Genomic DNA, 27,537 nt, shown 5'->3' with positions numbered 1-27,537 from the left:
CAGAAACACCTCTCGACTGATATTTGTAACACCTTGTGTCTGTTCTTTTATCGTCCGGATTTCCTTTATTTTCTTTCTTTTCCATTTATTTCCTCATACCTCCACCTGTCTTCTCTTGGAGTAGATCTGCTTAGGTGTGTTTGAGGAGAAAGGTCTTGAGGATGATTGAGTTGAATGTAGTTTGGTTGTGGCTCAACAGAGGGAGCAGAGGAGCCGAGAGAGGAGCGAGGGAAAGAACGTGTCTGGTTAAGTAAGTGTTGTGGGCGCGCCCCCGGAGGAGGAGGGGCCGGCCGGGGGTGGCTGCCTCCAGCTGCTCCACCCTCACTTTGTCAGCAGGTAGAGAGCGTGATTGCAGTCCCAGGGGAGGGAGTCAGCTAGAACACCAATTACAAACCACAGGCTTCCTGCTCTAAGGAGTCGATCCAGAATTATCTCTCTGGAAGGGAAGCGCTGGAATCCTTCCGAACTTTCCAAGTCCACCCATGATTCAGGGACACTGCCTTCTCCCCCTGGGATTCTCTGTGTTTCTGGTGACTTGCTGCTGATGTGTTTGCTACTTGGTTTTTTCACTCTTTTCAAGATTTGATCATTCTATTTGCTGTTGTAAGAGAAAAGGAACTTTTGTTAGGAGATTTCAGAAATGAGTTTGGATCTCCTATAAGTGTTTTTAGGATTCTTGGGAACAGTAGCTCTCATCCTGGAGTCAGTTTCTGCCTCTGACCTGCTTGGATTATCTTTTCAGGCTGCGGAATTTCTCGGCACCTACCTGTAGCGCTGGGCAGTTGGTGTGGTTGCAGAGTAAGAAGGTGGAAGAATGAGCTGTACCTGGTTAAGCAGTTGAAACCTTTTTTGAGCAGGATCCGTAAAAGCATAATTGAATTTGTTTCACCCCCGTGGATTCCAGTGGGCCCGAGACAGCACAACAGGTTTGCAGATTTCTTTTGAAATTCTTTCTTCCCTCCTCCCTCTGCCTCAGCAAAAGAAAAGAATCTCTAAAACAGGTTCGTGTTCAACTGCTTAGCTTCCCAGCACTTATTCTGAAGACTTCATAATACTTTTAAACTTGACCTCAGAGTGCAGTGGGCTTTGTGGATGAAGTGCATTTATATTTACTTATGGGTGAACATTTAAAAATCTCACTCTGTATTTGTACAAAGACCTGAATTTGTGTATGTGCCTGAAAATCACACTGATCTACTCTCCTTGGGCTTATTAGTATTTTTTGAAGGTGTTCTATCTACTTGGAGCTTGTGATTAATCACCTCCCTACACCCCCTATCTTTTATTCCCTATTCCCTCAAGGAATTTGAAAACATGTTAGGAATAGTCCTTTGTTTTTCTTATGAACCTAGAAAATTACAGATTATGAGCTCTGGATATTAAAGTAGTTGCCAAAGGCATCTCAGGGGAAATCAGAGTGCTTGGCGTTCTCAAACTGAGAATAAAATCTGGGATCCCTAAGTGAGAAAAGAAAATGGAGATAGAAATATGAATTTTAACTGGGAAAAATAATTGGAAAGCTAACCTTTTCACATCTTTTAATTATGGTAGCTGGAAAAGATTGTGATGCTCAAAATTATCCTGTAATATGTGAATATAAGTAAATTAGTACCTAATTTATAGACAGCTTTTGGTAAAACAAAAGAATTGAAGTCTGTCCAGCTATATAAATTAATAGGCCTAGAGTTTTGACTACACCTGAAATACAGTTTAATGTGGAAATTTTTCTGGATATATGTTGTATCCTCATTGGACATCTTTCAAGGTGTGGCCTGAAATTTTATTATTGTTCCCTTTCTTCCATTTAAAAAAAAGATCTTGTGGTCTTCAGTCATTTACCACTGACAACGTTCGTGGCTTAAAAAGGACCATCTCTTCACGTTCGGAGCTCCAGCTCTTCACTCTCACCTTGGATGCACGGCTATAGCTGTTTACTTTGCCTTGTTTTGTTCATGAACACTGGGTTCAGTGCCTCAGCGACCTGATGCATATGGAAGACCAACACAGATGATCTGATATAACCAAGCTTCCGGATGTGACATTCAATCTCAAGCAGAGTTGGAAATTCTAAAGAGAAGTGGTGATACCTTTCCCAGTCAGAGTGAAGATGGGAGAGAATGACATACCTGCCACAGAAGTGGGCTGAAAACACCCTCTTCTCTGCCCAATCAGGAATGCCACCTGCTCTTGGGAATACACTTTAGAGGAAGGAAGGGCCAAAACTACAACCTGGTTTTCTGAAACTGAAGCGTAAATTTCTCTTCTTCCATTTATCCGGATACGAGAACCTGCATTTGGTATTAGCTAAAGGAAGCAGTATGTATGGCCGAAGTGCATTGCTGCAGCTGGTAGCATGAGTGGTGGCCACCAGCTGCAGCTGGTTGCCCTCTGGCCCTGGCTGCTGATGGCTACCCTCCAGGCAGGCTTTGGACGTACAGGACTGGTACTGGCAGCAGCGGTGGAGTCTGAGAGATCAGCAGAGCAGAAAGCTATTATCAGAGTGATCCCCTTGAAAATGGACCCTACAGGAAAACTGAATCTCACTTTGGAAGGTGTGTTTGCTGGTGTTGCTGAAATAACTCCAGCAGAAGGAAAATTGATGCAGGTTAGTATAACTTTCTTATATTTTACTTTCCATCTGTTTGAAATATTCCTTTCAAAGTGTATCTCTCAAATCAGGAACCATGTAAGAACTGCTGCTGTTTACCTTTGTATTTGTTCCATCTATGAAGGATATTGCCTTATTGACATTCTAGAGCAAACTTTTATATTCCAGAAGAACTAAGTCTTAGAAAAATCATTTGTGTGTTTTTAAGTGGGTTGCATAGCCTTTTTAGATATGTATAATAAAACCGTTTTTTTGCAAGAAATACATACTGATCATTAGTTTTTAAAATACAGATGAAGTGTATGAGCTTGTATTTAATTGAACCAGGGACTGTGCTTTGCATTCTGTTTAAATTTGAAGTAAGCACTAAGAAGACTGATTTAATGGTCAGCAGCACCATTCCAGGATGCCCTTGAGCATAATTGATTACTGTGTCACTTTTAAAATTCAGTCAAGCTTGAATGCTGTGGCTGGCCTTACACCATGTGTGGCACCCTATTGCTAAGCCCAAAATGGAGAGAACTGAATCACAAAATGGATACAAGGTGTAAACCTGCCTCCTGATCACTTTTTGTCTTGTCCACACAGAATTTTATCACTTTCAAAAATGTATGTTTTAAATCTGTTTTTCTTACTGCCCCATAAAATTTTTTAGACATAGTTTCTTAAGTGTGCAGGCTATGGATTTTGCCTGTTCCTAGTCTGTTCTTTATGTGTTGAATTTATGAACTGACTAGGACCATCACATTTCATAGACCAATTACTCATTCCCCGTGGTGAGGACAGAGCCTACAGGGCTCTGCCTTTTTAATGAGAATTCTGTCTTACTCCATCAAATGATGTTGCTTATTGATTAAAATTCATTTTATAAAAGGATACTTCTTGCTGTACCTCTTTGGTTCAGGTTAAAATATTATTAAAAGTGATTAATCTCAAAGTCTAAACTCAGGTTTTTATTTTGTGATATGAATGGACTAAGAAAAGAATTAAAGTACTACATGAATTTAAATTTTTGTCTATGTAGAAAAGAAGGTAGGAAAATAAAACAAATTTCAAAACTCTTTTCCAAACAAGGATTTTTAAAATTCAAGGAGGTTCTTCATTATACTTCTCAGACAATATTTTGAAGCTGGGATAAATGAAGTTGAAGAAGAATTGGGTGAAATGGAAGGTTGCGCTTTAAAAATAAAAAAGAAGAATATATCTGAGGAAATTGCATGAGGTTTTTTGGATGAGAGTTTAACATTTAATTTGGACTATAGGGCAGAATTAGGAATACTTAAATGTAGAAATCACCATTTCGAATATAGCATTTAGAAAGAAAACTTCCTTCCTGCCGTATTCTTCCTCATACTCTGAAGCTTGAGGTCTGCATTCCATTTTAATTTTTGTCTTAAGTGATTTTACTGTAGAGCCATCTTTAGATGTTTCTGAGGTCTTTGGGTTCCATCCTAAGCTTTGTGTCTTACTAGTATCCTGTGTTTGCATGTTCAATGTTAATTTCATGCTGCATAAAAGTTTCCTCTTTTATTTTAAATCCGTCTTCTGTTACCATAAAGCTGTAGGTGAAGTTTCTGTGTTTTCATAAAGGAAAAGGTAAACTAGAAGCGCTGTTGGCGTTCTCTTTGTCGTTCACTGTTTTATCAGTCTCTCTGTCCTGTGTTCTCTCAGTCTGCCCTTTCTCTCACTCTGGCAGATCTTTCTGATCTTGTGTTTTTCTTTTTGACTATTGATTTTGAGCCATCGGTTTACTTTAAATATTGTTCTTCATTTTGTGAAGAGGGAACTTCATTGTATCTTAGCAAGGACGTCCAGGCTCTAATCGGGTAGTTTATGTCACTGGCAATTCTCATTCACCTTTTCTGTCCATGTGTGCTTTTTCTACGTTATTAATAATAAATGTTTACAATAGCCTAGTATTAATCTCTGGATATTTTCAGTATTGGTCCTGGTTCTGTTTTTAGCCACAGCAGTCACTCTATTTTCTTGGTAGCCTCTTAGGAGAAATTTTATTTTTAAAAACCAGAAAATAACCTTTTGAATTATATGTGTCAGTTTTTCTTTTATCCATTATTTGATTAACTCTTCCAAAGAGTTCTAATGTTTTATGGACACATGGTTTACTCTTCTGGAATCCATGCTGTTTGTTCCTTATCAGTTTGCACTGCAAATCAGATTTATTTAAATGTGGTCAATAAGCCTTCCATTTGACTGAAGTTCTCTTTATATCTCCTGGAATTGTGCTTTGTAGCACTTTAGTTTATTGATGAATCACTGTACCCTGGTGTCAAAAATCTAAAGGCATTCTTTATTGGCTTTGATGAATTTTGGATAATTTTATGTATCGCTCAACCTGTGAGTTATTTTAGCTTCCTGTTAAGATTGGTTATCCTTTGGTCAAGTCTGTAAAACTGGGGATGCTATGCAATGGAAAATGTAAAGTTGTGAGAACAGTAAGTTAAAAAAACAAAAAACACAAAAAACAACCTTGATGCGGTTTCTGGAGTTCCCAGAGAGTTTCTGAAAATCAGACATGTCTACATTTTGCTCAGTTCATTCAGGTTATGTGCAATTTCATAAGGACCAAATCAACTGGATTTTTATTTATATTTCAATTTTAATTTCCTAAAGGGAAGATAGCTTTTGAAAATGATCTTAACAATAAAATACGCCATAGATTTGCTTCTAAAATAACTTTGCTTGTTTCTACTTCATTTGATGGCTGTGTATCCAAGGGCATTGCAAGCTAAGCCTTAGTCCTCATTCTTACCCCTCACTCTTTGTGCTTAGGTTTGTCTTTGGTAACAGTAGCATACATTGTATAAGGTATATCCAGAGTTTTAAATTGTAATATTCTAAAAGTACTAGAAAAAAGTCAGGATAGAAGAGGAAATTTGGCTTTTGCAAGAACATTCCCTTCTATTTCTCAGGTCCTCTATTTTCCATTTCAAAACTTCCTATCTTAGTCCTGACCGATTAATTACACTGCTTTCCTTTCTGTTTTGCCTGAGCATTGTCTCTGGGTGACCACGGCATTTCAAATCCTGAGGCAAGTTTGCCACTCTCTTTAAAGTCTAATTCTTAGGTTTCCCTACTTTTGCCAAAGTCTTTCTCTTCCTCTTTAATTTCCTTCTACTTTTTTTTTCTTTATTTTTCACTCTATTTGTGTATTTAGAGTAACCATCCACTGCCATTTTGATCAATACTTCTCTAGTTATATTTTGCTGATCAGTATTTCTCTAGCCATCAAAACAAGCAGGTCAAGGATACTTTTCCAGGTCTCCTTATTACTTAATGCTGACTGATAAAGAGGATCAACTTTTTACTATTTTAATTTTCACTTGGATATATTCTTTTTCTCCATTGTAGGTGGAAAACATGATGGAGTTTATACATTGTTTGAGTTCTAGTTTTCTCATTTGTTTATCTCTTAAAATATGTGTGTCTATTATTTCCAATAATATTGACACTTCTGAAAGTGATTATGGTCGTATTTTCCTTCTCAATTCTGTTACTTATTTATAAATATTTTTAGAGGGATAACACAAAATTAATCTTTCATCTCAGAGCACGAGAGTAAGAGGATCTTAGTTTAGCACAAGAGAGGTCTCCAGTTCTTTAACCACCGTACTCTTCCTGCTCAGCTGGTTGTCCTAGATTTTCTTAGACTCCAGGATAAAGTTATGATCAAGATTAGAATGTACTGCCCTGAGGCTCAGAGTGACAGCCGGAGCACTGGCAGGTTAGCGGTTGACCAGTAACAGGGAACACCTCCTGAGTAAATTCCCCTTTCCACGGTGTCTCTGCTTGCCTCTTAATTTTACCTATTAGTCAACACATAGTTAGCCCATCTTTGCGTTCTTACTTTACTTGTAACTGGGACCTGAAACTTTATAATTAGAGTTTTGAACAAAGCCTAAGAGACAGTCTTATATAGCAAGCTAGTTGACAAAGTGATTAAACTGAAGCTTAAGGGACTTCTAAAATTTTTTCAATGTATTGGAAAGGGGAAGTGGGGGGAGAAGCCGAATGACCAATAGAGATCTTTCTTCCACTGGTTCATTCTCCAAATGCCTGCAGTAGCTAGGGCTTGGAGCTCAGAATTCAGTCCAGGTTTCCCACGTGGGTGGCAGGCACCCAAGTACTTGAGCCATCACCTGCTGCCTTCCAAGGTGTGTATTAGCACTGTGCAGGATGGGAGGCCAAGGAGTTGAGACTCTTAAACCAGGTACTCCAGCGTGGGATGTGGGTGCCCTAAGCCATGTCTTAACCCTGAGCCAAATGCCAAATGCCTGCTCCTTTAAAAATTTTTAAATTTTTCAATTTATTTGAGAGAGAGAGAGAGAGAGAGAGAGAGAGAGAGAGAGAGAGAGGCAAACTTGACTGTTAGTTCTTTTAGTTCTGACTCAGCCACTAAGTAGTTGTGTGATTTGGGACAAAAGAGGTTTTAACCTTTCTAAGCTTTAGTTCCCCCTCTGTGAAATTAAAGCATTGAAATATAATAGCTGCCAAATTGTGCTGGGCACTTTACCTGTATTGAGTTCTCATAGTAACTTTATGAAAGATTGGCACTTTTATTTTTTACATTTTGCAGGTAAGGAAACTGAGGATTAAATTGTGAGTATTTGCTGAAATATTGGCTGATACTATCTAGTAAGTGAAATAGCTGGAACTTCACCTACAGAGCCTATGCTTTTCCAAGTCTAAAATTCTGTACATCTAGGAATGTCACAGATGTACCGAACAGCAGTGTAGGCTTGTATAAATGATTTATTTCCAGAGTAGAAAGGAATGAAAAGAATGAGTCTCATTCTGAGACTGATCCAGAATACACAAAATCCTGCTACCTTCTAATAATCACCATATTATTCTGTTTCTCTCATTTTGTATTTCATTTGCAAAGATATTAGTAAGTCAGAATGTTTATTTACTCAGTTATCTCCCTTTTAATGCAGCATCTTTCATTACCTTTCTCTTCATTTAAAAACTATCCTTAGTGAGTTACCTAATACAGAACCTAAAGTAATATATTTTACTTTCAAGCTTATTTATTTATATTTTTTTACAGGCAGAGTGACAGAGACCTTCCATCCTCTGGATCACTCCCCAAATGCCCACAACAGCCAGGACTAGGCCAGGTTGAAGCCAGGAGCCAGGCACTCCATCAAGCTCTCCCATGTACCTAGCAGAGACCCAAGCACTTGAGCTTAGCACCAGATGCCTCCCAGATTACACATTAGCAAGAAGCTGGATTTGAAACAGGACCTGATCTCAGGCACTCCTGCAGGGGATGCCAGCACCCCAAGCAGGAGCTTAACCCACTGTGCCATGATGTCCTCTCCTTGAACTAATAATCTTGAAATAATATGCACTTCACTGACATTGCTCAAGTTAGAGTTCCTTGAATGCAGAGATTTCAAAGTATATATTGTGGTTTTGTTTTGATGCAAGGCTTTTTTTTTTTAAGATTTATATATTTATTTGAAAGGCAGAGTTAGAGAGAAAGGAAGAGAGAGAGGGAAAGAGCACACAAGTGCTATTCCATCTGCTTGTTCACTCCCCAAATGGCCACAGTGGCCAGGGCTGTCAGGCTGAAGCCAGGAACCTAGAACTCCATCCTGGTCTCCCAGGTGGCAGGGGCCCAATTACTAGGGCCATCTTTCATTACTTTCCTAGACACGTTAATGGGGTGCGAGATTGGAGGCGGAACAGCCAGGACTCTGAACTGGTGCTCATGTGGATGCTGGCATTGCAGGAGGAACTTAACGTGCTGCACCACAATACCAGTCCCTGATGTAAACCTTTAAGAGAAATATAGAGGGAATATTCAAGGTACAGTCAACTCTTATTTATGCTGGTGGAGATGCAGAAAATCCAATTAATTAATAGTTGACTTTGGAATGTAATCAGGAGTACACCGCTAGACCCATTGCTCTGTGCACACAAACGTTCTTAGGTCCTGATACAGAGCCTTCTTGACTTAGCTCTGTTGTTAGAAGCCTGGTAAACAGAGGAGGGAAAGAAGCTGCAGAATATTTTTAAGGATAATTTTCCAAGTTAAGGTATTTCTTTTATAGGTACCCATCAAACACATTTGTGTATGTAATAGTTTTATCCAGTGAACATTTTCAAGTTCAAATGCATACATCTCTTTGGCTAAGAGAAAACAATGAATGAGGTGTGCCCCTGGCTGTTAGGCTAGTTAGTGTCCGTTTAGCAGATCCCAGAGGTGGGCGTGTCCTTGGTTCTACAGGAGAGTGTATGTGTGTGTATGTATGTGTAGTGATTTTCTTTAGTTAAGAATTAGCCATGATTTCCTTTCTATATAGTATTAAAGGTATTCCCAGAGCTCACAGTTGTGTTGGTTTTTATTTTTAGTAAAAAGCCTTTACATTTTACTCATTGGTAAGAATTTATTTGGAACTTTTGTTGTTGTTGTTTTTCTTTTACTCCATTCAAATAGAGGAGGGAAAAAAGTGTTATAACTGAGCAATGTATTATAAATGCCCTTTAGGAACCAGAATTGGTGGTGGCACTGGGGGGTATTGTTAGGGAGGAGTGTGAAAAGTTGTTCCATTGAATTTGTGTAGTAATTTTCTTCTAAGACACTAAAATGATTCACAAATACCTGCAAGCCAGATAAGAACTGGTGATGTTTCCTCATTTTACAGAAAAAGAAACATTCTGGGAAAGAGAGGACAAGAACAAAGCTACACAGTTGGACCCAGCCTGCTTTGCAGGAGACATAAGACTAATCCAATTTTTAAGGCATGTTCATTTCTCAGGGATCAATTTTACTGAGGGGACATTCTAAAAAGCTAAATTATTGTCAATGGCTGAGATATCCTGTATTCATACTTATGTTGCTCAATGTGTTAGAGGGTCAAAAAGCTATTGGTGAAGCAGTTTGCCACCTTTATGTTCCAGAAAGCCCTATGAGCTAATGCTCTTGACCTGCCTTCATTGCCTGAGTCTTTACAGTGACCTTTCCTGGTCTGGCCTGGCACCACCTTTGTCTTCCTCTTCCCCTCACCAGGGTATCATTAGACATAGGCAGTGCCCACCTCAGGGCCTTGCTACTTGTGGATCCCACAGTCTTAAACACTTATATCCATATATTTTCTGCTCTCAGTCCCCTAAATGTCATCCCAGTGTCAAAGGGGCCTTCCTGGACCATCCTATTGTGAACGTCTCTTCCTATCCCCCACCCCACCCCCCACCCCCGGGCTCATATTCTCCTTCCTTACTTGATTTTTCTTTACAAAATTATTGTCTTATGACATAATGTTTTACTTTTCTATTATCTGTCTCCTCTCAGAAAAATATGAGTTCTGTGAAAGCAGCGATTTTAATATCCTTTGTTCAAAGCTGGATATCTCTGCCTTAATATATTTAGTGGCTTAGATTTAGGGTCTCAATAAATATTTATTGAATAGATATAAGGAACATCTTGTTGATACTGAATAACTCTTAGAGCTGGGAGATAACTCTAGGGTGAAATAGACTTATCTATCTCATTACATTTTAAAGTATAAGATCCATTTTTAAGTGTTTTATGTTTGATATAGCATTCTTTATTCATTTACTGTACTTTAAAAAAATTTTTTTATTTGAAAAAGAAAGTTCACATCCTCTGATTCACTCCCCAAACGCCCATGACTAAGGGGACTGGGCTAGGGCAAAGCTGGGAGCTGGCAAATCAATCCTCTTTCCCTTGTGGGTGGCAGAAACCCAATTACTTGAGCCATCACCTGCTGTCTCCCAGGGTTTGTATTAGCAGGAAACTGGCTTCAGGAGCTAGAGCTAAGTTTTGAACCCAGCTACTCTTTTTTTTTTTTTTTAAATTAATTAATTTATTTGAAAGAGTTACACAGAGAGAAGGAGAGGCAGAGAGAGAGAAAGAGAAAGAGAGAGAAATGTCTTCCATTAGCTGGTTCACTCCCCAGTTGTGTACAATGGCTGGAGCTGCACTGATCCAAAGCCAGGAGCTTCTTATGGGTCTCCCACGTGGGTACAGGGGTCCAAGGACTTGGGCCATCTTCTGCTTTCCTAGGACATAGCATAGAGCTGGAACAGAATTGGAGCAGCAGGACACCAACTGGTGCCCATATGGGATGCCAGCACTGCAAGCGGCGGCTTTACCCTCTGTGCCAGCCCACCCAGGTACTCTGATATGAGATACAGGTGTCTTACCTGCTAGACTAAACACTCCTCCCCTGTTAGTCTCCTGACTTACTAACAGCCTAGTGTCTCCTTGATTATTACTTCAAAATCATAAAGATGACTGCAGTGAATATGTTTGAGACGCTTCTTTACACAGCATTTAGTTTTTTAATATATAAATGAATCAACTATTGTTTTTAAGAAATTCTGGCTTTCCAAGAAAGGTTTATTGGAATATTGATTTTAAACCTTTAACTATAAGATAAATAACATATATAAAAATGATCTACCTTCTTAATCCTTAAACTTAAGATTCCCAATACTAGTTTTGAGGTACCCTAAAGCAATGTGTATGTGGTGTTTGTGTGTGTGTGTGTGTGTGTGAAGGAGAGAGAAAGAGGCCTCTTTAAGAATGTGATAAAAGGGGCTGGTGTTGTGATGCCATCAGGTTAAGCCACCTCCACTTGGGACTCCGGCACCCCATGTCACAGTGCTGGTTTGAGCCCTGGATGCTCTGCTTCTGATCCAGTTTCCTGCTAATGCACCTGGGAAGGCAGCAGAAGATGGTCCAATTGCTTTGGCCCCTGCTACCCACATGGGAGACCAGAATGGAGTTCTGGGTCTCTAGTTTTTGTCTGGCCCAACCCTGGCTGTTGTAGATATTCAGGGAGTGGACCAATGGATGGAAGATCTTTCTCTGTCTTCCCTCTCTCCCTTTCTCTTGTTGTGCCTTTCAAATAAATAAATGAATAAATATTTTTAAGAGAATATGATAAAAGTTATTGAACATACACATAAAATATAAATTTTACTTAACATACACACTTTTGCATAGAGTTTGAATTGAGAGCCTCTGAGATGCTTCTAGAGATGTAAGGATTCCAGATTAACAGCTACTACCTTAAATTATTCCCAGTTATTTCAAGAAATAAAGTCAGATGCTCAAAATGTTCCTATGTGTAACTCGAAGTCAGACAATAATATTATAGTGCAATTGTAAGTGGTCTTACCTTAGATGAAGGAACTCCCAAAGTAAAAATTCATATTAGAAAAAGATCTGTTTATGTGTATCAAAGGAATTCTGCTCCCTAAGTATTGTGTGAAACTGTGCATCAATGCAAGAAATATTTACAGTCTTCAGCTTGGTAGTTTCACTGAAAGACCCATAAGAATAAAGGCTATTTTACTGATTACTGATGTTTTGTTATAAGTAGAACAGTTGTGGCTCTCTGTGTCTAGTTGGTTGCTAAATTCAGAGAACAGAAGTTGTAAAACAAACATTAGCTTCAGTTTCTTTCCACCTCTTTGGTTTCTACCCTTTAAGCCTCCTTTCTTTTCCTGGGGTAGGAGTCTTTAGGTCCTTATATTTCTGTTTGATCTCATGGGAAATTTTGTATTTCTTTAAAGTCAATATTTATTGTCTATTGCTTATTTATTTTTACATAGTGCTTTTGTCTTGGTTCTGTTCTAAACATTAAAGTTTGTAAGTTAATTTTGTTCTATAATCTTTAATATATTAGAGTTTGTGTTTAATTTGCAAATTTGGGAACACTGAAATAATCAAAATTATTTAAAAGTTTTTCAAAACTGTAAGCACACAGGCCCACATTATTTCTTGAGATAGGATATTAGATTATTTAGAAATTCTGATCCCTGAATTTAAAGCTGTGATAGGTATCAAAGATAGCAATATAATGATCTTTAAGGCCACTGTTTGTTTGTTTTTATATAGAATACTTATGTTACGATGGAAATTGTCCATAATAAAACTAATTTTACATAGCATATTCAATCATCATGTACTCATCAGTTTTGTGCATATTAAAAGGCTATGTTAAAAAGTTAATGGAAAGGGCCGGCGCCGTGGCTCAACAGGCTAATCCTCCGCCTTGCGGCGCCGGCACACCGGGTTCTAGTCCCGGTCGGGGCACCGATCCTGTCCCGGTTGCCCCTCTTCCAGGCCAGCTCTCTGCTGTGGCCAGGGAGTGCAGTGGAGGATAGCCCAAGTGTTTGGGCTCTGCACCCCATGGGAGACCAGGATAAGCGCCTGGCTCCTGCCATCGGAACAGTGCGGTGCGCCGGCCGCAGCGCGCTACCGCGGCGGCCATTGGAGGGTGAACCAACGGCAAAAAGGAAGACCTTTCTCTCTGTCTCTCTCTCTCTGTCCACTCTGCCTGTCAAAAAAAAAAAAAAAAAGTTAATGGAAAGTGTAATTAAAAGGTTAATAAGTTTATTTTTGGGTATGCAAGAAAAATTAAAATGCATGCATAGTTTTTTTTTTTAAGATTTATTTATTTTATTTGAAAGTCAGAGTTATACAGAGAGAAGGAGAGGCAGAGAAAAAAAAAGGTCTTCCATCCACTGGTTCACTCCCCATTTGGCCACAACAGCTGGAGCTGTGCCAATTCGAAGCCAGGAGCCAGGAGCTTCTTCCGGGTCTCCCATGTGGGTGCAGGGGTCCAAGGACTTGGGCCATCTTCCACTGCTTTCCCAGGCCATAGCAGAGAGCTGGATTGGAAGTGGAGCAGCTGGGACACAAATCAGCACCCATATAGGATGCTGGCACTACAGGCAGTGGCTTTACCCACTATGCCACAGCACCTGCCCCCTGCATGCATAGTTTTTAATAAAACACATGTCTATGAACTTTTTGAAGATCATCTCATTTATCAGAAGGGCCTTTTTGATAAATATATAGCCATTGTGAGATACTGTTGCCGTTATTTCTGTTGGTTTTGCCTTATGTTTTAATGTCTACTAATCTTGCTATTTCTAAAAACTAATACAGATTCTCACTGTGTTTCTTCTGCAGACTATTTTGTAATCTTGTGAGTTATCCTCTCTAAAAGCAACTAAAAAGTCCATCTCTCTATGTTCCAGGTTTTATGTTCGTTCATTTTTATATCTTTTACTTAGAATTGCATTGATTATCTGACCTTAAAATTCTGGTAGTCAAATTTCTTTAACTTTGTAAAGAACTCTATTGCTCTATATTGGAACTAAGTTTTATTCTGTTTCCCATTCCCAGGGTAAAATGGGGGTTAGGACTGGAAGAGGGACAGAGTATTCTATTTGTGACAGACAGTAATCAGATGTCAAGATAGGAGAACACCTGGTCCAGTCTTTTCTTTTTAAAAATGAAGAAATGAACCCAAAGTGATTAGTGCTTGCCAAAGAACTGCCAATTTGCTGCTATATCTTACTGGCTAATATTTTTTAGCAAAGTTTATTTGTTTGTTTAACTTTTTGGGTCACTGCAGGGTTATTAAAAAGTAGATGTCGGTAGAGTTTCCCCTTGAATATTCCATTAAGAGGGTATTATGGACTGCCAGAGGGTCTCTTTTCCTCTGTAATCCCTTGTCTGTTAGAAAGCATACTTTAAGACAAAGTGAACACACAAACAATAGCCTCCTGCAATTTAGCATTACTTTTCGTGGCGCACATGTCAATTTTATTCTGCCATAGAATCCCTGCTACCAGGTGGTCTGCTGCCCTGGATCACATCCTCAAAGCAATAGATTCTTCATGGAGTCTCAGTGAGAACCTTACCAACATGGAGGCTTCCCTGGGTGCTATACTGTGATTCTTCTACTATATACCCAGTACTGTGATGGATACTGTAGGAATTCAGACTAACACCTTCACTTGGTCCCACTGAGGAGATAGAACTTAAAACAGCAGGCATTAAGGTGATGAATACCAGACAAGAGGCACAGGCATAATTGCATTAGAGTGTTGGTTTTCATTTTCTTAGGAGTCATTCAAGTGACTGGGAATTCTAAGTTCTCTGTCACTGAAGAAAAACAAAACAAAACAAAAACATTACATTTTAACTCAGGTGACTTCAGCTAACTTAGAGCTAGAGAGCAACTACAGCCCAAACAATCATACCTTCTGACCTTCCACTGTTACAAATTAAATGCAGTTTATGGTACTCCTTGTATAATATTTCTGTATTTAGAATATTTGTAATATTTTCTTTAGAAGTCCCAAGTGACGAGACACCATGGCTTTCTTTACAAATGACAAATTGATTTTCTAAAATGTGCAAGAAGTTCCTGTTAAATTTGTTAAAGTTAAAATGGTAATTTTAGCTTTCAGCAAAATTCAACACATTGCAAGTTCTGCTTGAATTGATAATCTCACTGAGTTCGTATTAATTCCTCACAGGCTGCATTCCATAAAGGGAGAAATACTCAGACCATTTATGTAGCAAGTGAAGAGTATTTCAATATCATCTCTGTTTACAAGAAGTATTTCTAATATTAAGGTTTTTTCCATTATTGATTTTAGTCATAAAGAAGTATGTTTGTTTTCCCCAGTCTCTAAAGCACTGGTTTTGGTATAGTATGGAGGATAGCGAGAGCACGTGAAGAAGAATGTCGGTATCTGCTGTGACGAGGTTGGGTTGTTATCTCCTCTGAAGTTAGGAAGCACATATTTTGTACCGTCATCAGATCTGGGATTATTGAGGTGTACCCTTTGGGTTTAGGAAAAGTTCGTAGGTGCCTTATGACATTTAGTAAGTAAAAGAAGTCTCTCTGATCTGCTGGCGCACAGCTGCCTGGGTAACTGAGTGACCTGTGAGATCCTTGGCAGCTCCACACTGAGAGTTTATACTTACTCTAGAAGGGACTTGATAGACTAAAGGGACACGCATCTTGCCTCTTCCATTCCTTTTCCCTGAGATCACATTGGTTTGGTAGCTGAAACCAACAAAAGTCTAACTAAACCACTTAAAGTCACGTAGCAAATCAGTAGCAGGACCTAAGCATCAGGCTCGGTTGTCCTCTGGTCCGCACTGTCATTCCACTGCAGTTACTAGACATAAAAAGGAGTCTTTCTCTGGGGTTTTATATTTTAAGATACCTGTAGTCGGTTGAAGACCCTTATTCTAAATCCTTCATCAGGCTGTCTGTCCTTTCATCAGACCACACTGACTTTAATCACTCAACTACACTTAAGCAAGCGAACCTTAACCTTTGGAAGAGCCAGAGGTAACTTAGAACCAGTCTGGGCCAAAGTAGTGGAAGGACTAGGGAGCATCTGATCCTAAACTACTTTGTGTAGTTGAGTAACAAAACTAGAAATAAGAGTTCAGAGCAACTAGTAGGTGTTCAGATGTGGGGACAGCATTTGGAGGCATCTGGGGGGAGTGAAAACGGGGCCATCTGATTAGTAACTGTGCCTTGTTATTAAACCGTGACTTTCTGCATTGTGTATCCCCAGAGTTGGAAAACTTCCGCTGGCACAAAAAAGAGAAGGGCTGCCGTGCTGTTGCTGAGGGCCATACAGTAGACACAAAAGCGCCTTCTTAGAGGCCTTCAGCAGAGGCAGCTTGTACAGGCAAGCCTGCTCCTCTCAAAGACTGGGAATCAGATTCTTTCCCCAGGGGGTTTCCAACTAGTTTGCACTTCAGAAAAACCTTTTCTTTCTCCTGCTGTTCACGCCCTGCAAAGAATTTTCTTCTAACCAAATAAATTGTTTTATAATCAAAGATCCTTGTCCTTAGTTGTTGGACATCAAAGACAGTTTGGAGGAGACTGGAGGATTATGTGAGTGCCTAGAATTCATTTTGAATGCAAACTTGCAACATTAGCAGTTCCCCAAAGAATATATGCATCTCAGAGCAGGGAGAGAGCCTAATATAACTAAGTCTTTATTCTTCCTTGCTTGGATGTGCCCAGTAAGATACAAATGGGTTGAGACTCAACTTAACTCATGTGCTTGGTTCTTGAGGATCAGACTGACTAGAAGAGGTGCCCCTTCCCTATTTTCCTCTTAAAACTTGATGCTGGAAACATCAAACACTATTGATAAACTTGAAACAAACAGAAACAACTTTTTTAACCTTCAGTGCTTCAACTCCTGGGAAGTTGGTGCTTCTCCCAGTGCAGCTGATGATATCACCAGAAGTGGGGAGCCACATTCCCTGCATTCCCTACTGTCACCGAGGTGCTGATGATGTCACTTTCTCCCACAAAGGAAAACCTCAGCACCCTGAGGGCCTGAACTCAGGCTTTGGCAGGTAAATGAAGGAGGAACTTACTTTTGGATTCAAACTGATTGAGTCAGGCATAAAGCCGCGCAATCACTCTCAGTGTTAGTGTCACAGCCTTGTCTCTGGAGCCTGAATAGACAGACCATTTATCATTCAAGGAGAATTAAGGCTGTAACTTTAAGAAATTCTCTTTTGGGTAAGAACAATGATTCATTTAATATTTTGGTGCATTTGAAGGGTATTGTTGTCAGAGATTTTGGCTCCCTCTTAAATATCCCTTTTCTGAATCCAGGAATTTTTCCTAAGCTTTTCTGGAATTCATTTACAGATTATCTGGCTTTCCTTCCCCAAGCAGATTAACAACAAAAACAAGAATTAGGTAGAATCAAATGATAGGGCAGCTGTAAGCAGAATTATGCCCTGGGAAAAGTGCATTCTTCTCAACTCTGTGGTTAGGAACTGAAGAGAGCGTTTGCTCCAGAAGCCTTCCAGTCGCTTTCTACCCCTTCCTGGAGCCACAGAGTGGTGGTTGGAAACAGAATTCCAGCAACACCAAGAATGCTCAAAATTTCCAATAGTGGCAGCTACAGAGCCTGCTCAGGGATTCTTTGAGCACTTTCTTTGAAGACTGCTCATGCTGTCCTTGTGGTCAGGAGCCTCCATCATCAATCACAAAAGCTTGCTGTGAGCGCAAACCTGGGGAAAATGTCAGATGTCTATCTCTGCCACTGGAAACGATCCTTTATATTTTTCTTGTGTTCTGAACTTACATGTTAGAGGTTTTAGAGATGGACAGTCTCTCAGGGAATCATCAACTGACCCTTGTTAAAAACGTGAAGTGCACTCACGTTGTACTAGGTGGGTAAGGTAGGCTTTGTGAGGTAAGCAAGATTTGCCAAAGATTTTATTCCACACAGCAGTGCTCATTTGGCTGTGCCATTCCTATCCAGGCATTTGGTTACAGTTTATTTATTTATTTATTTTGGACACTAAGAATGTATGAGTAAAATTCACTGAAGGGGAAATGGGGAACTGAACTGTAAGGGAAGATGCCAACCTAGAACTGACCTTTCACCTTTGTAATCTCATTTCTCCTGAGTTGATGCATGTTTGAACCGAATTCGCGTTACATAAAATGCCCTCGTTTTTCAAGCAGTGTCAGTCTTCAGAATATGGAACAAGATTTGGCATCTTGTTTCCATTTTTATTGTTTTGTTTTCTAAAGGGAAGTTTGAATTGGAGCCTGTCTGGCAGGATTCCATGCTTCTACCATACCACCTGTCCTGGCAAAGACAATAGAATCAAAAGTCAAGTTCTTTATGTCTGCACCTGCCTTGGAAGTGCTGCCAGAAGTCCTGATTCTCTCTAGTAGCTAACCTCTACCCAGAAACTATGGGATTGGCACCCAAACACTAGGTGTATGCCCAAACGTGGATGTCCCAGTTTCAGGAGGACTAGTACTAGTTCTTCCATTGACTTCTGGCATGGCATTCAATGATTATTTTATTGTTTATCAAATGGAGAAGTTGTAACTTTGTGGTTCACCTGGTTTTCAAGACCTGTGAGGATTTACTAATGATGGTGAATCACTTGCTAATTTATTACTTAAAAATTGCTTCATACAGTTCTGCATCTAGTGAGCAAGAAGGAGCATACGATCCAGCCAGAATAGACAGGAACATCGTTCCAAAGTCAGACTATCACGCAAGGTTCCCAGGGAGTCGTAAGCTACCATTTCCCCGTAGTTCTTTTTTCTTTTCCCAGAAATGTAGGTTATCTTACTGGCCACTGGTTGAATGCTCTCTGATTAGGCAGTTGTTTTGGAGGTAACAAAAACAGCCTGATGAGAACTTTTTTCCTTTTCAATTATTTAAGTGTTTCTTGAGTTCCCTCAGGGCAGAGTTACTTCATTATCTTCTAACTTTATATATAACTGGAAGCCATTTGGCCTAAGAACATAATTTCTATCACCAATCGAGTAATTACAGATAATCTGCGCCCCAAATGGTGTTCTTTGCATGGTATCCTCATCTAATGATATAATATGATAATGAGGCATAAAGGGTTTTCTAAAATGAGTGGCAACACACTGCCATGGAAAGAGCAATCAGTAGACTTGTATTTTAATCTCGGCTCTGAGCCTTCTTAGCTTTATGACCCTAAGGAAAATTGCTCAACTCTGAGCCTGTGTCCTCATGAGTAAAATGAAGCTAATAATAATAAATGTCCTGAACTACCTGGAATGAAATAATGTATGAGAATTGTCTTTGAAATTTGCAAATGTAAGGTACTATTATTCATAGTAATTAGACTTGAGCTCTTCTTATTCACCTAATTGCAGTCAGAAATATTACTAAGTGTAAGGGCTATTGATATAGGTTCAGTTAACCTATTTGAACTCAATTTGGCATTAGCCTGAAACAACAAAGCAAGATCATTTATATTTTTTTTAAATGTAGCTATAAAAGAAAAAGGTTTAGCTCCAGAATGTTGTGGGCCAAAGGGCTGACTAAATGTGACCATAGTGTAGTACAGGTATTCTCAGTGGCTTGGAGAATGGCTCACTGTGAGTTCTGGGGTGGGAGCATGAGTCCAGTCATTAGCTTGCATAGCCCTGGACCTTCCTACATGTGGCTCTTCTACACCATGAGCTCATTTGCCTCCTTCCACCGTCTGGGATGTGATCAACTGACACAAAGCAGCTGTTTTCTAAACTTATCAGAATATATCACTCTTACATCTTCCCTTTTTGAAATATTAGAGTATTTCTTTTTATTGCTGCTCCTCTGAGACAACTGCTCCTAACGTGCAGCCCTGTTTCTAAGGACTGGAAAGGAAGGTGTTCAGGATTGAGCAGGGGACTAATTTACCCTGTTCATTAGGCTGTGCTGGCCCCCACGTGTTCTCTGTAGCGCAGCAGATAAGATTTTGTAGCTTACTTGGCAATTATCCTGTAAGTCCCCAAGACTCCTGGTTCCCCATCTGTGAAGAATTGCATCAAATGAGAATAGGCAGAGTTTTAGCCATAGATAACCTATCAGACATTTGTGGCTCTGAAATGATTTTCAGGGAAGGATCATTCTTCAAGCCTTCTCAGATACTAGAATTTAGAGGTGTATTCTGTATTCAGTGTTTTGTAGCTTTATCAATTTGAGGTCTCTTCCCAAAATTGGTAACAATGGAATAGAGGTAATTATGGGTTTCTTCATCTTTCCTACTTATTTACCTGTTCCCTGTCATGAGCAGCCAAACATACACAGCTTATAAATAACTCTAGGAAACAAGCTCAGTGACCCTCATTACCCTTGCAGCGCTTGCCTAGTGTTCGAGCTCATTTCGGTCACCCATGGGACACGGGGAGAGTTAGGAGACTCCAGCATTGAAGGGGCGGGAGGCGGAGCGGGGCAGTTTCCCCATTATTGGTTTTGGGATGTGTCCTTCCTCTTGGAAGGCTCCTGAGGAAACCTGTTTTCTTCCAAAGGCCTAATAAAGATTAGTTAGAGACGTCTGCAAAGTATTTGAAGCGCTTTGAAATGAAGGCATGGATAAACACTCGGTGTCACTGTTATTATCATTAAAAAGGAAAGCCCAGCATGTGATGCTTTGGGTCACTTCCAGCGGCCTTGTTTGATGTCCGTGGTTCCTTTTTTGACCTTTACCTCTTGATATCTTTATACATTTATTGAGGCTATTGGACAAAGTCTTGAGATACTAGGCAATAAGGTGTTGGGAATGAATGCCTGCTGGCCTCCATGTCTATGGGTGGACTTTCTGAAAAGGTGTTTTCTGTTTTTAGATACTCTGTTGTTCCAGTTTGGCAGTCGTGGTGGGAAGGTTAATTTAATAGCTGATCGTTTGAGCAATTTCCATTATGTTCCTTACCTCAGAACCAAAGTTTTATAGGAAACCTTTTATTAAGTAAATACTGAATTAACTGGAACTTTTCTCTACTTTTTTTTTTTTTTTTTTTTTGACAGGCAGAGTGGATAGTGAGAGAGAGAGACAGAGAGAAAGGTCTTCCTTTTGCCGTTGGTTCACCCTCCAATGGCCGCCGCGGCCAGCACACCGCGCTGATCCGATGGCAGGAGCCAGGGGCTTCTCCTGGTCTCCCATGGGGTGCAGGGCCCAAGCACTTGGGCCATCCTCCACTGCACTCCTGGGCCACAGCAGAGAGCTGGCCTGGAAGAGGGGCAACCGGGATAGAATCCAGCGCCCCAACCAGGACTAGAACCCGGTGTGCCGGCGCCACAAGGCGGAGGATTAGCCTGTTGAGCCACGGCGAAGGCCTTTAGTTTTTCAATTGAATTTCTTTTTTAATTCCCATCATAATTACTGAATGACTACATAAACATTTTTTTAATGCCTAAGCTTAGCTTATACCAAATGTAAGCTAGTAAAAAACAAAACAAAACTGAATCTTTCCATCAGAACTGAAGGAACTCAACAAGATCTATAGGAAATTTATGCTGAGGATGGTGTGTATCATGCCAGCCACTGGTGGAAAATTATTTAAAGTTAGCATCATATTTTACTTTATTGAAAACAACTACTACTAAACTAACATGGTAATGTGTGTATAAACATAAAGAATTAAAACTGAGTGTTTAGGTTAAGGTGAATTTTATACGCAAAGATGAGGACCCTTCAGAAAATTCATGCAAGGAGCAGGTGTTTGGCTTAATAATTAAGGTGCAAGTTAGGATGCCTATGTCCCACATTAAAGAGCCAGAGGTTCAAGTCCTGGCTCTACTAACTCGAGCGTCCTGCTAACACACACCCTGGAAGACAACAATGATGGCTCAACTGGAAACTGGAATTCTTAGCAGGAAACTGGAATTAAGAAACCTGGAATTGAATTCAAGCTCCTAGTTCCAGTCTCCTGGCTCCTTCTCCTAGCCTAGAGCCTTTGAAGACATTTGAAGAGTAAACCCATGGATAGGAGTGCATGCACGTGTTTCTCTCTCTCTCCTTTCTTTCCTCCTTTCCTCTCTCCCTGTCTGTTTCTCTTTTTGCCTTAAATATTTTTAAAAGTTCATGGAAAATGAAATTAAAAAATGAGTTTATTTGGGTACAAAAAATTTTGAAATTCAGGGACCAGTGTGTGGTACAGCAAGTGGTGCACTTGCTATGCTGTCCTGGCTACTCCACTTCTGATCCAGCTCCCTGCTAATGGACTTGGGAAACAGCAGATCATGGATCAAATAATTGAGTTCCTGTCTCCCATGTAAGAAACCAGGATGAAGTTCCTGGCTCCTGCCTTTGGCCTGACCCAGCCCCAGCCCCAGCTATTGCAGACATTTGGGGAGTGAACCAGCAGATAAAAGATCCCTTCCCTTCCCTTCCCTTCTCTTCCCTTCCTCTTCCTCTCTGCCTCTTTGTGTCACTCTGCCTTTCAAGTAAATCTTTTTAAAATAAATTTTGAGGGGTGACGCTGCTCATGTCAGGTAAGGCCTACCACCTGCAGTGCTGGCATCCCTTATGGGCGCCAGTTCAAGTCCCAGCTGCTCCACTTCCGATCCAGCTCTCTGCCATGGCCTGGGAAAGCAATAGAGGATGGCCCAACCCTAAACAGCACTCTGGCCTCAGAATTAGCCCTTAAGGCATTCAGGTATGGCTAAAAAGCCCATGAGAGCATTTCAGGCATGGAAAGCCAAGACACTGGCAAAAAATGACCTACATGAAAGAACTCTGTGAGATCCTGGTGGAAAGAAGGGGCTATCAAAGAAGGAGGTACCTTTCTCTGAAGGGAGGAGAGAACTTCCACTTTGATTATGGCCTTGTCTAAATAATGTCAGAGTCTGTGGACTCAGGAGGCTTCCATAGCCTTTGCAGCTCATGACAAGAGCCTTGGGTGATCACTGACATCATAAATAAGAGTGTCAAAATAACAACAGGAATCACTGTGCAATTGCTCCCCATATAGGACCTCTGTCCTTAATGTGTTGAACTATGAGAATTAATGGTAAAACTAGTCTTCAAACAGTACTTTATACTTTGTGTGTCTGTTAAAATCTTTACTTAGTATAGAGTTGATCTTCTGTATATAAAGATAATTAAAAATGAATCTTAATGAAGAATGGGATGGGAGAGGAAAGAGGAGGTGGGATGGTTTAGGGTGGGAGGACGGGTATGGGGGGAAGAACCACTATAATCCAAAAGTTGTACTTATGAAATTTATATTTATTAAATAAAATATTTCTATAAAAATAAAGAGAAGATGGTCCAAATCCTGGAGCTCCTGCACCTGCATGGGAAGACCCAGAGGAAGCTCCTGGCTCCTGGCTCCTGGCTTCGGATCGGCCCAGCTCCAGCCGTTGCAGCCAACTGGGGAGTGAACCAGTGAATGGAAGACCTCTGTCTCTCTGCCTCTCCTTCTCTCTCTGTGGAACTCTGACTTTCAAATAAATAAATAAATCTTTTTTAAAAAAATCTGAAATTCATGCCTATGGAGAGGCTCTTTAAAAAGTTTAGGGAAAATATGTATTCTGGAAAAAAATGTGCATGGATTTCAAATTTTTTTGCATCAAAATAAACCTATATTTCTTTAATTTTTTTGTTTATTTTTACTTATTTGAAAGGCAAAATAAACAGACACAGAGAGAATGACACAGAGAGATCTTCCATCTGCTGGTTTACTCTTCAGATATCAGCCACAGCTGGGGACTGGGTCAGGCTGCAACCAGGATCAGGAACTCAGTCTTGGTCTCTCACTTGGGTGGCAGGGATGCAATGACTTGAGTCATCATCTGCTGCTTCCCAAGATGCTTATTGGCAGGAAGCTGGAATTAGGAGCAGAGCCGGGAATTGAACCCAGAAACTGGCACGGGATGCAAGCATCCCAAGTGGCATCTTAAATAGCTATGCCAAATGCCTGTCTTTAAACTTTCCTATTTTTTGTTTGTTTGTTTGTTTTAAGGCTTGCTTATTTGAAAGGCTGAGTGATAGAAATCTTCCACCTGCTGGTTCATTCCCCAAAAGACCAGAACAGTTGGGGCTGGGACACGTCGAAGCTAGGATCCAGGAACTCCATCCGGTCTCCCATATGGGTAGCAGGGGCCCATCATGGGCCATCTTTCACTGCCTTCCCAGGCACATCAGGAGGAATCTGGATCAGAAGTAGAGCAGTACATGAACTGGCACTCCGACATGGGATGCCAGCATCACAAGCAGTTGACCTAAATCACTGTGCAACAACACTAGCCCTCGAAACTTATCTTTTAATTCATTTTCCCATGAGCTTTTCACAGTACTCTTGCACATATGTAGAATATAGAGAATATCCTAAACTGTGTATATTCTATAGAGAGAATATATATTCTAAAAGCTTGTTTTTAGCCCTTCAGGGGAAGCTAATTCCTGTAAGCAAAACTTAGACTAGCCTCTGAAAATAGCTGTGTTTGGATTCCCTAGAACCACATTAATTACCTTACCATTGCAATGTTGCCTGTTGACAGTATGGTCACCTGCAAAATGGACAACCTGAGACAGTACACTTAAGTTCTTTTTCCTCAAGTCCCCTCTTCCATTCATAATTTTAGTTAATTTCACTTAGCAGAAAACAATCAAGTCTAATCACAAATTAACTTTATCTGTTTTAGCCTTGTCTGAAGTACGGTGTGAGATCTGAGTTTCTTCTTTTTCCTGTTAAGTTTTACTTGCTCATTTCTCCTCGATTGTATTGACTATTTTGCCACTTAAGAGTTGTTTTTTAAGGATGTATTTGTTTATTTGAAAGGTAGAGGGGAGAGAAAGAGAGGAGGAGAGGGAGAGGGAGAGGGAGAGGGAGAGAGAGAGAGAGAGAGAGAGAGAATCTTCTGTTTGCTGGTTCATTCCCCAAATGGACACAATGGCCAGGACTGGTCCAGGCCAATGCCAGGAACCCAGACTTCCATCTGGGTTTCCCACAAAGGTGGCAGGAGCCCAAGCACTTACACGATCTTCCACTGCTCTCCCAGATGCATTAGCAGAGAGCTGGATCGTAAGCAGAGCAACTGGGTGCTATATGGGATGCTGAGTTACTACAGCAGCTCAGCTCCCTGCACCACAACACTGGTACCCCCTTCAGAATTTTAACTTACATGATGGTACTTCTGTTTCTTATCTCTCATTTCCAAACAAAAACTCTGTGCCCGCTGTTGAATTGTCTCTTTTCACTATGAAGATTGGTTGTCACTTTTGTAAGATCCTTTAGAGAAGTGTTAACGTTAGGCCTTGGGTCAGGACTTTGGTAACCCCTCTGTGCCAATATCTGCACCAGGTTGACTGTCTGCATTTCCAGACATGTTACAGAATAGCCATGTGTTGAGTGAGTTGTCCTGATGCTGCTCTTGCTCATGCGGAGACAGATTTCTTCAGGCTGCGCTGACGGGCAGCTAAAGTGCATGCAGGCTGCGTGTTCACAGCTGTCTTCCCTTCAGAAAATAACAGATTCCCCCTCCATGTCAAGTGAAAGCTTACGTTTTAGAGAAAATTACAAAATACAGAAAATGAAAGAAAAGAACTGAAGTCAGGCTCTGTGGCTTTTCTGTATCCTTGATGTGAAGGCAGCTGCCTAGAGGATTCCATTGTGGATGCTAATGACATGGTTATGGTCATCCCTTTGCCGTTTGTTCAGGATGTAGTTTCTAGGCAGCAGTTCCTGCAGCATCTAGAAAACTTTTAGCTCAAGAAACCACATTTGCTTTCTTTCTTTCAAGCTGTAGAAACAGTGTATTCTTTACTGTTCTAAACAGTTGATCTTCATGGTGAGAGAACAAGTTACATGATCTTTCTTCCAAAAGAGTATTTCTGACTTTGGTGCTTTACAGCTTTCTGCTTCCATTGCCATAATGGATTTATTTATCATGGAACTGTGACTATCTCTAGCAGTTCAAGTGTCTACAAAAATAAACATCCCTCCCAAAGGAGTAATTTCATAGCAATTGCTGTGGTAGTGGGTTTGGATGCATCTTATCATGGAATCAGGTCTCTGATTGGGAGCAACTAAACTGTGTATGTTTAAAACCAGGGAGCTTTCACATCACATTATATTGCTTCATACTGATAATTCTCCGTCCATAATTTTGGACAGGTAGGGCATGCTGTGACAGACCATTTAGCTGCCTCAAAGCCATTGCCTTACATTCCCCCCCTTGGAATTTCAGATCCTGTTTAATATTTGCTAGTTTTGCAAGTACTGAAGGCAGAAAGTTGTAGTGGTAATCTCGTGAGGAAGGAAATCAGTGTTTCTTATCTATTTTCCATATATTGTCAATCTGTCCAAGCAAACCTATTATATGGAAAGCTGATAAGGAACTTTGTTTTTCTCTTGGTGTATTTGCCTGCATAGTACCATGCCCCACTTTGGAGAAGCCTGTGGTAGAGTTTGGGCTCTTTAGATAAGGTGGAATATCTGTAACTGAACCATTGTGTGCCTCCACAGATTTTCACAACCCTGAAGGTGAGGAGAGCTGGGAGGAAGAAAGAGGGCTATTCCCCCTCCCCACAAGTCCTGAAGTTCAATGATACAACTGGTGTTTCATTGGGGCCAATGCTTCTGGAGCAACCCAGATACTGGAGGGCTAACTGTTGCGTTATAGCCTTGTTGTTCTCTGCAGTATTCTGCGAGGTGGCCCTTGCCCTTCCCCGTGAATCATCTCCTCAAGTCTTCCTAGCCTTTTGTTGGACTACTTTGAACTTCTTGTGTATTCATCTCTTTTACAAACTAAAACTCTCACCCATGCTGTGTGAAAAGGATTGCATCACTATCTAGTTTCTACATATTTCAAAATTACAGGGATACCGCACTAAGTTCTTGCTCGCTTCATTTCTTCTTTTTTCCTAATAACTTTCTAAATTACACCCCTCTGTTTAAAGTCCAGTACTTTTCTCCATTCTATCTGATGTCAAATCATAGATAAGCTACAAGCATGTTCTCTTCCTTATTTGAGGCTATCTTTCAGAATGGTGTAGAGGCAGATTCTAAGAGATTCTCTGGAATTTCTTCTACAATTCACCCGCAACTGGTACAGTTTCCTTTTGCAGATTTTATCTCTCAAGCTTATCATCAACTCATATTCTTTCCACAAGTTCAGTGCAATCAAGTTTTCTGTTTGCATTATAAAAATCGAACTGAATTCTGTTTTTTCCCCTAAGAGAATTGTATCCCTGGTAGGTAGCAGTCTAGAGAATGTGGAAATGCTTCTTTGAAGCAACCCAAGAATATCCGATTGTGTTTCTGTTCAGGGCATTGAGTAACTGAAGGCACATGGATTGGGAACTGTTGGAGAATATATAAAGCATTACAATGAATCTCAAAAAGCAAATCAGTGTACGTGCCTGACTTCCAGTGTAACCAAAACAGTAATATCAAGTTCATCTTCTCAAGGTAGATACACTGCAGAATAGTCTTTTAACATGGGAGCCTATCCCCCACGACACGGGGTGGGTCACCTGCTGCTCGCTAACAGCTACATTATCCAGCAGGTTGGGACAGGAGAACAAAGCAAACATATCCAATTGAAACTGCAAAGGAAACTCAAGGAAATAGAATGTAATCGTGGTGATTATGTTCACATAGGAATTATAGAGCATGAATTTCATCAACTGTCCGAATTTTCTCATAAGGGAATTTTGTGATGTTCTGTGACATGGCTTTGACATCAGACCACGCATGGGAAGTCACCTTCTTAGGTTTTGTAAGACGGGCATTGTCCAGTGAGAGAGTCGTATGTATAGTGCAGTTTTGGAGGGAGTGTTCAACTCTTAGGTGTTGTCTTTTAGATTT

At 40.4% G+C, this 27,537-nt stretch overlaps 1 protein-coding gene across 2 annotated transcripts in view; it reads left to right on the top strand.

Annotated features, from left to right (window-relative positions):
- The first annotated feature begins 338 nt into the window (after nucleotides 1-338).
- The window catches only part of RNF43 (ring finger protein 43), a 67,560-nt gene continuing 40,361 nt past the window's right edge, over nucleotides 339-27,537 (top strand). Inside the window, exons 1-3 of one of the 2 annotated variants that reach the window (XM_062216320.1) lie at nucleotides 339-530; nucleotides 743-926; nucleotides 1,816-2,605. In XM_062216320.1, the coding sequence (XP_062072304.1) occupies nucleotides 2,354-2,605 (252 nt within the window). In that variant the 5' untranslated portion in view covers nucleotides 339-530; nucleotides 743-926; nucleotides 1,816-2,353. Of the gene's footprint in view, nucleotides 927-1,815; nucleotides 2,606-27,537 lie in introns of both variants that reach the window. The other variant, XM_062216319.1, reaches the window with a different exon arrangement.

This window comes from Lepus europaeus, chromosome 18 (genome assembly GCF_033115175.1).
Source record: "Lepus europaeus isolate LE1 chromosome 18, mLepTim1.pri, whole genome shotgun sequence".
NCBI classification, from domain to species: domain Eukaryota; kingdom Metazoa; phylum Chordata; class Mammalia; order Lagomorpha; family Leporidae; genus Lepus; species Lepus europaeus.
Note: the sequence above shows the minus strand (reverse complement) of the source record. Positions and strands in the feature narration are given on the sequence as shown.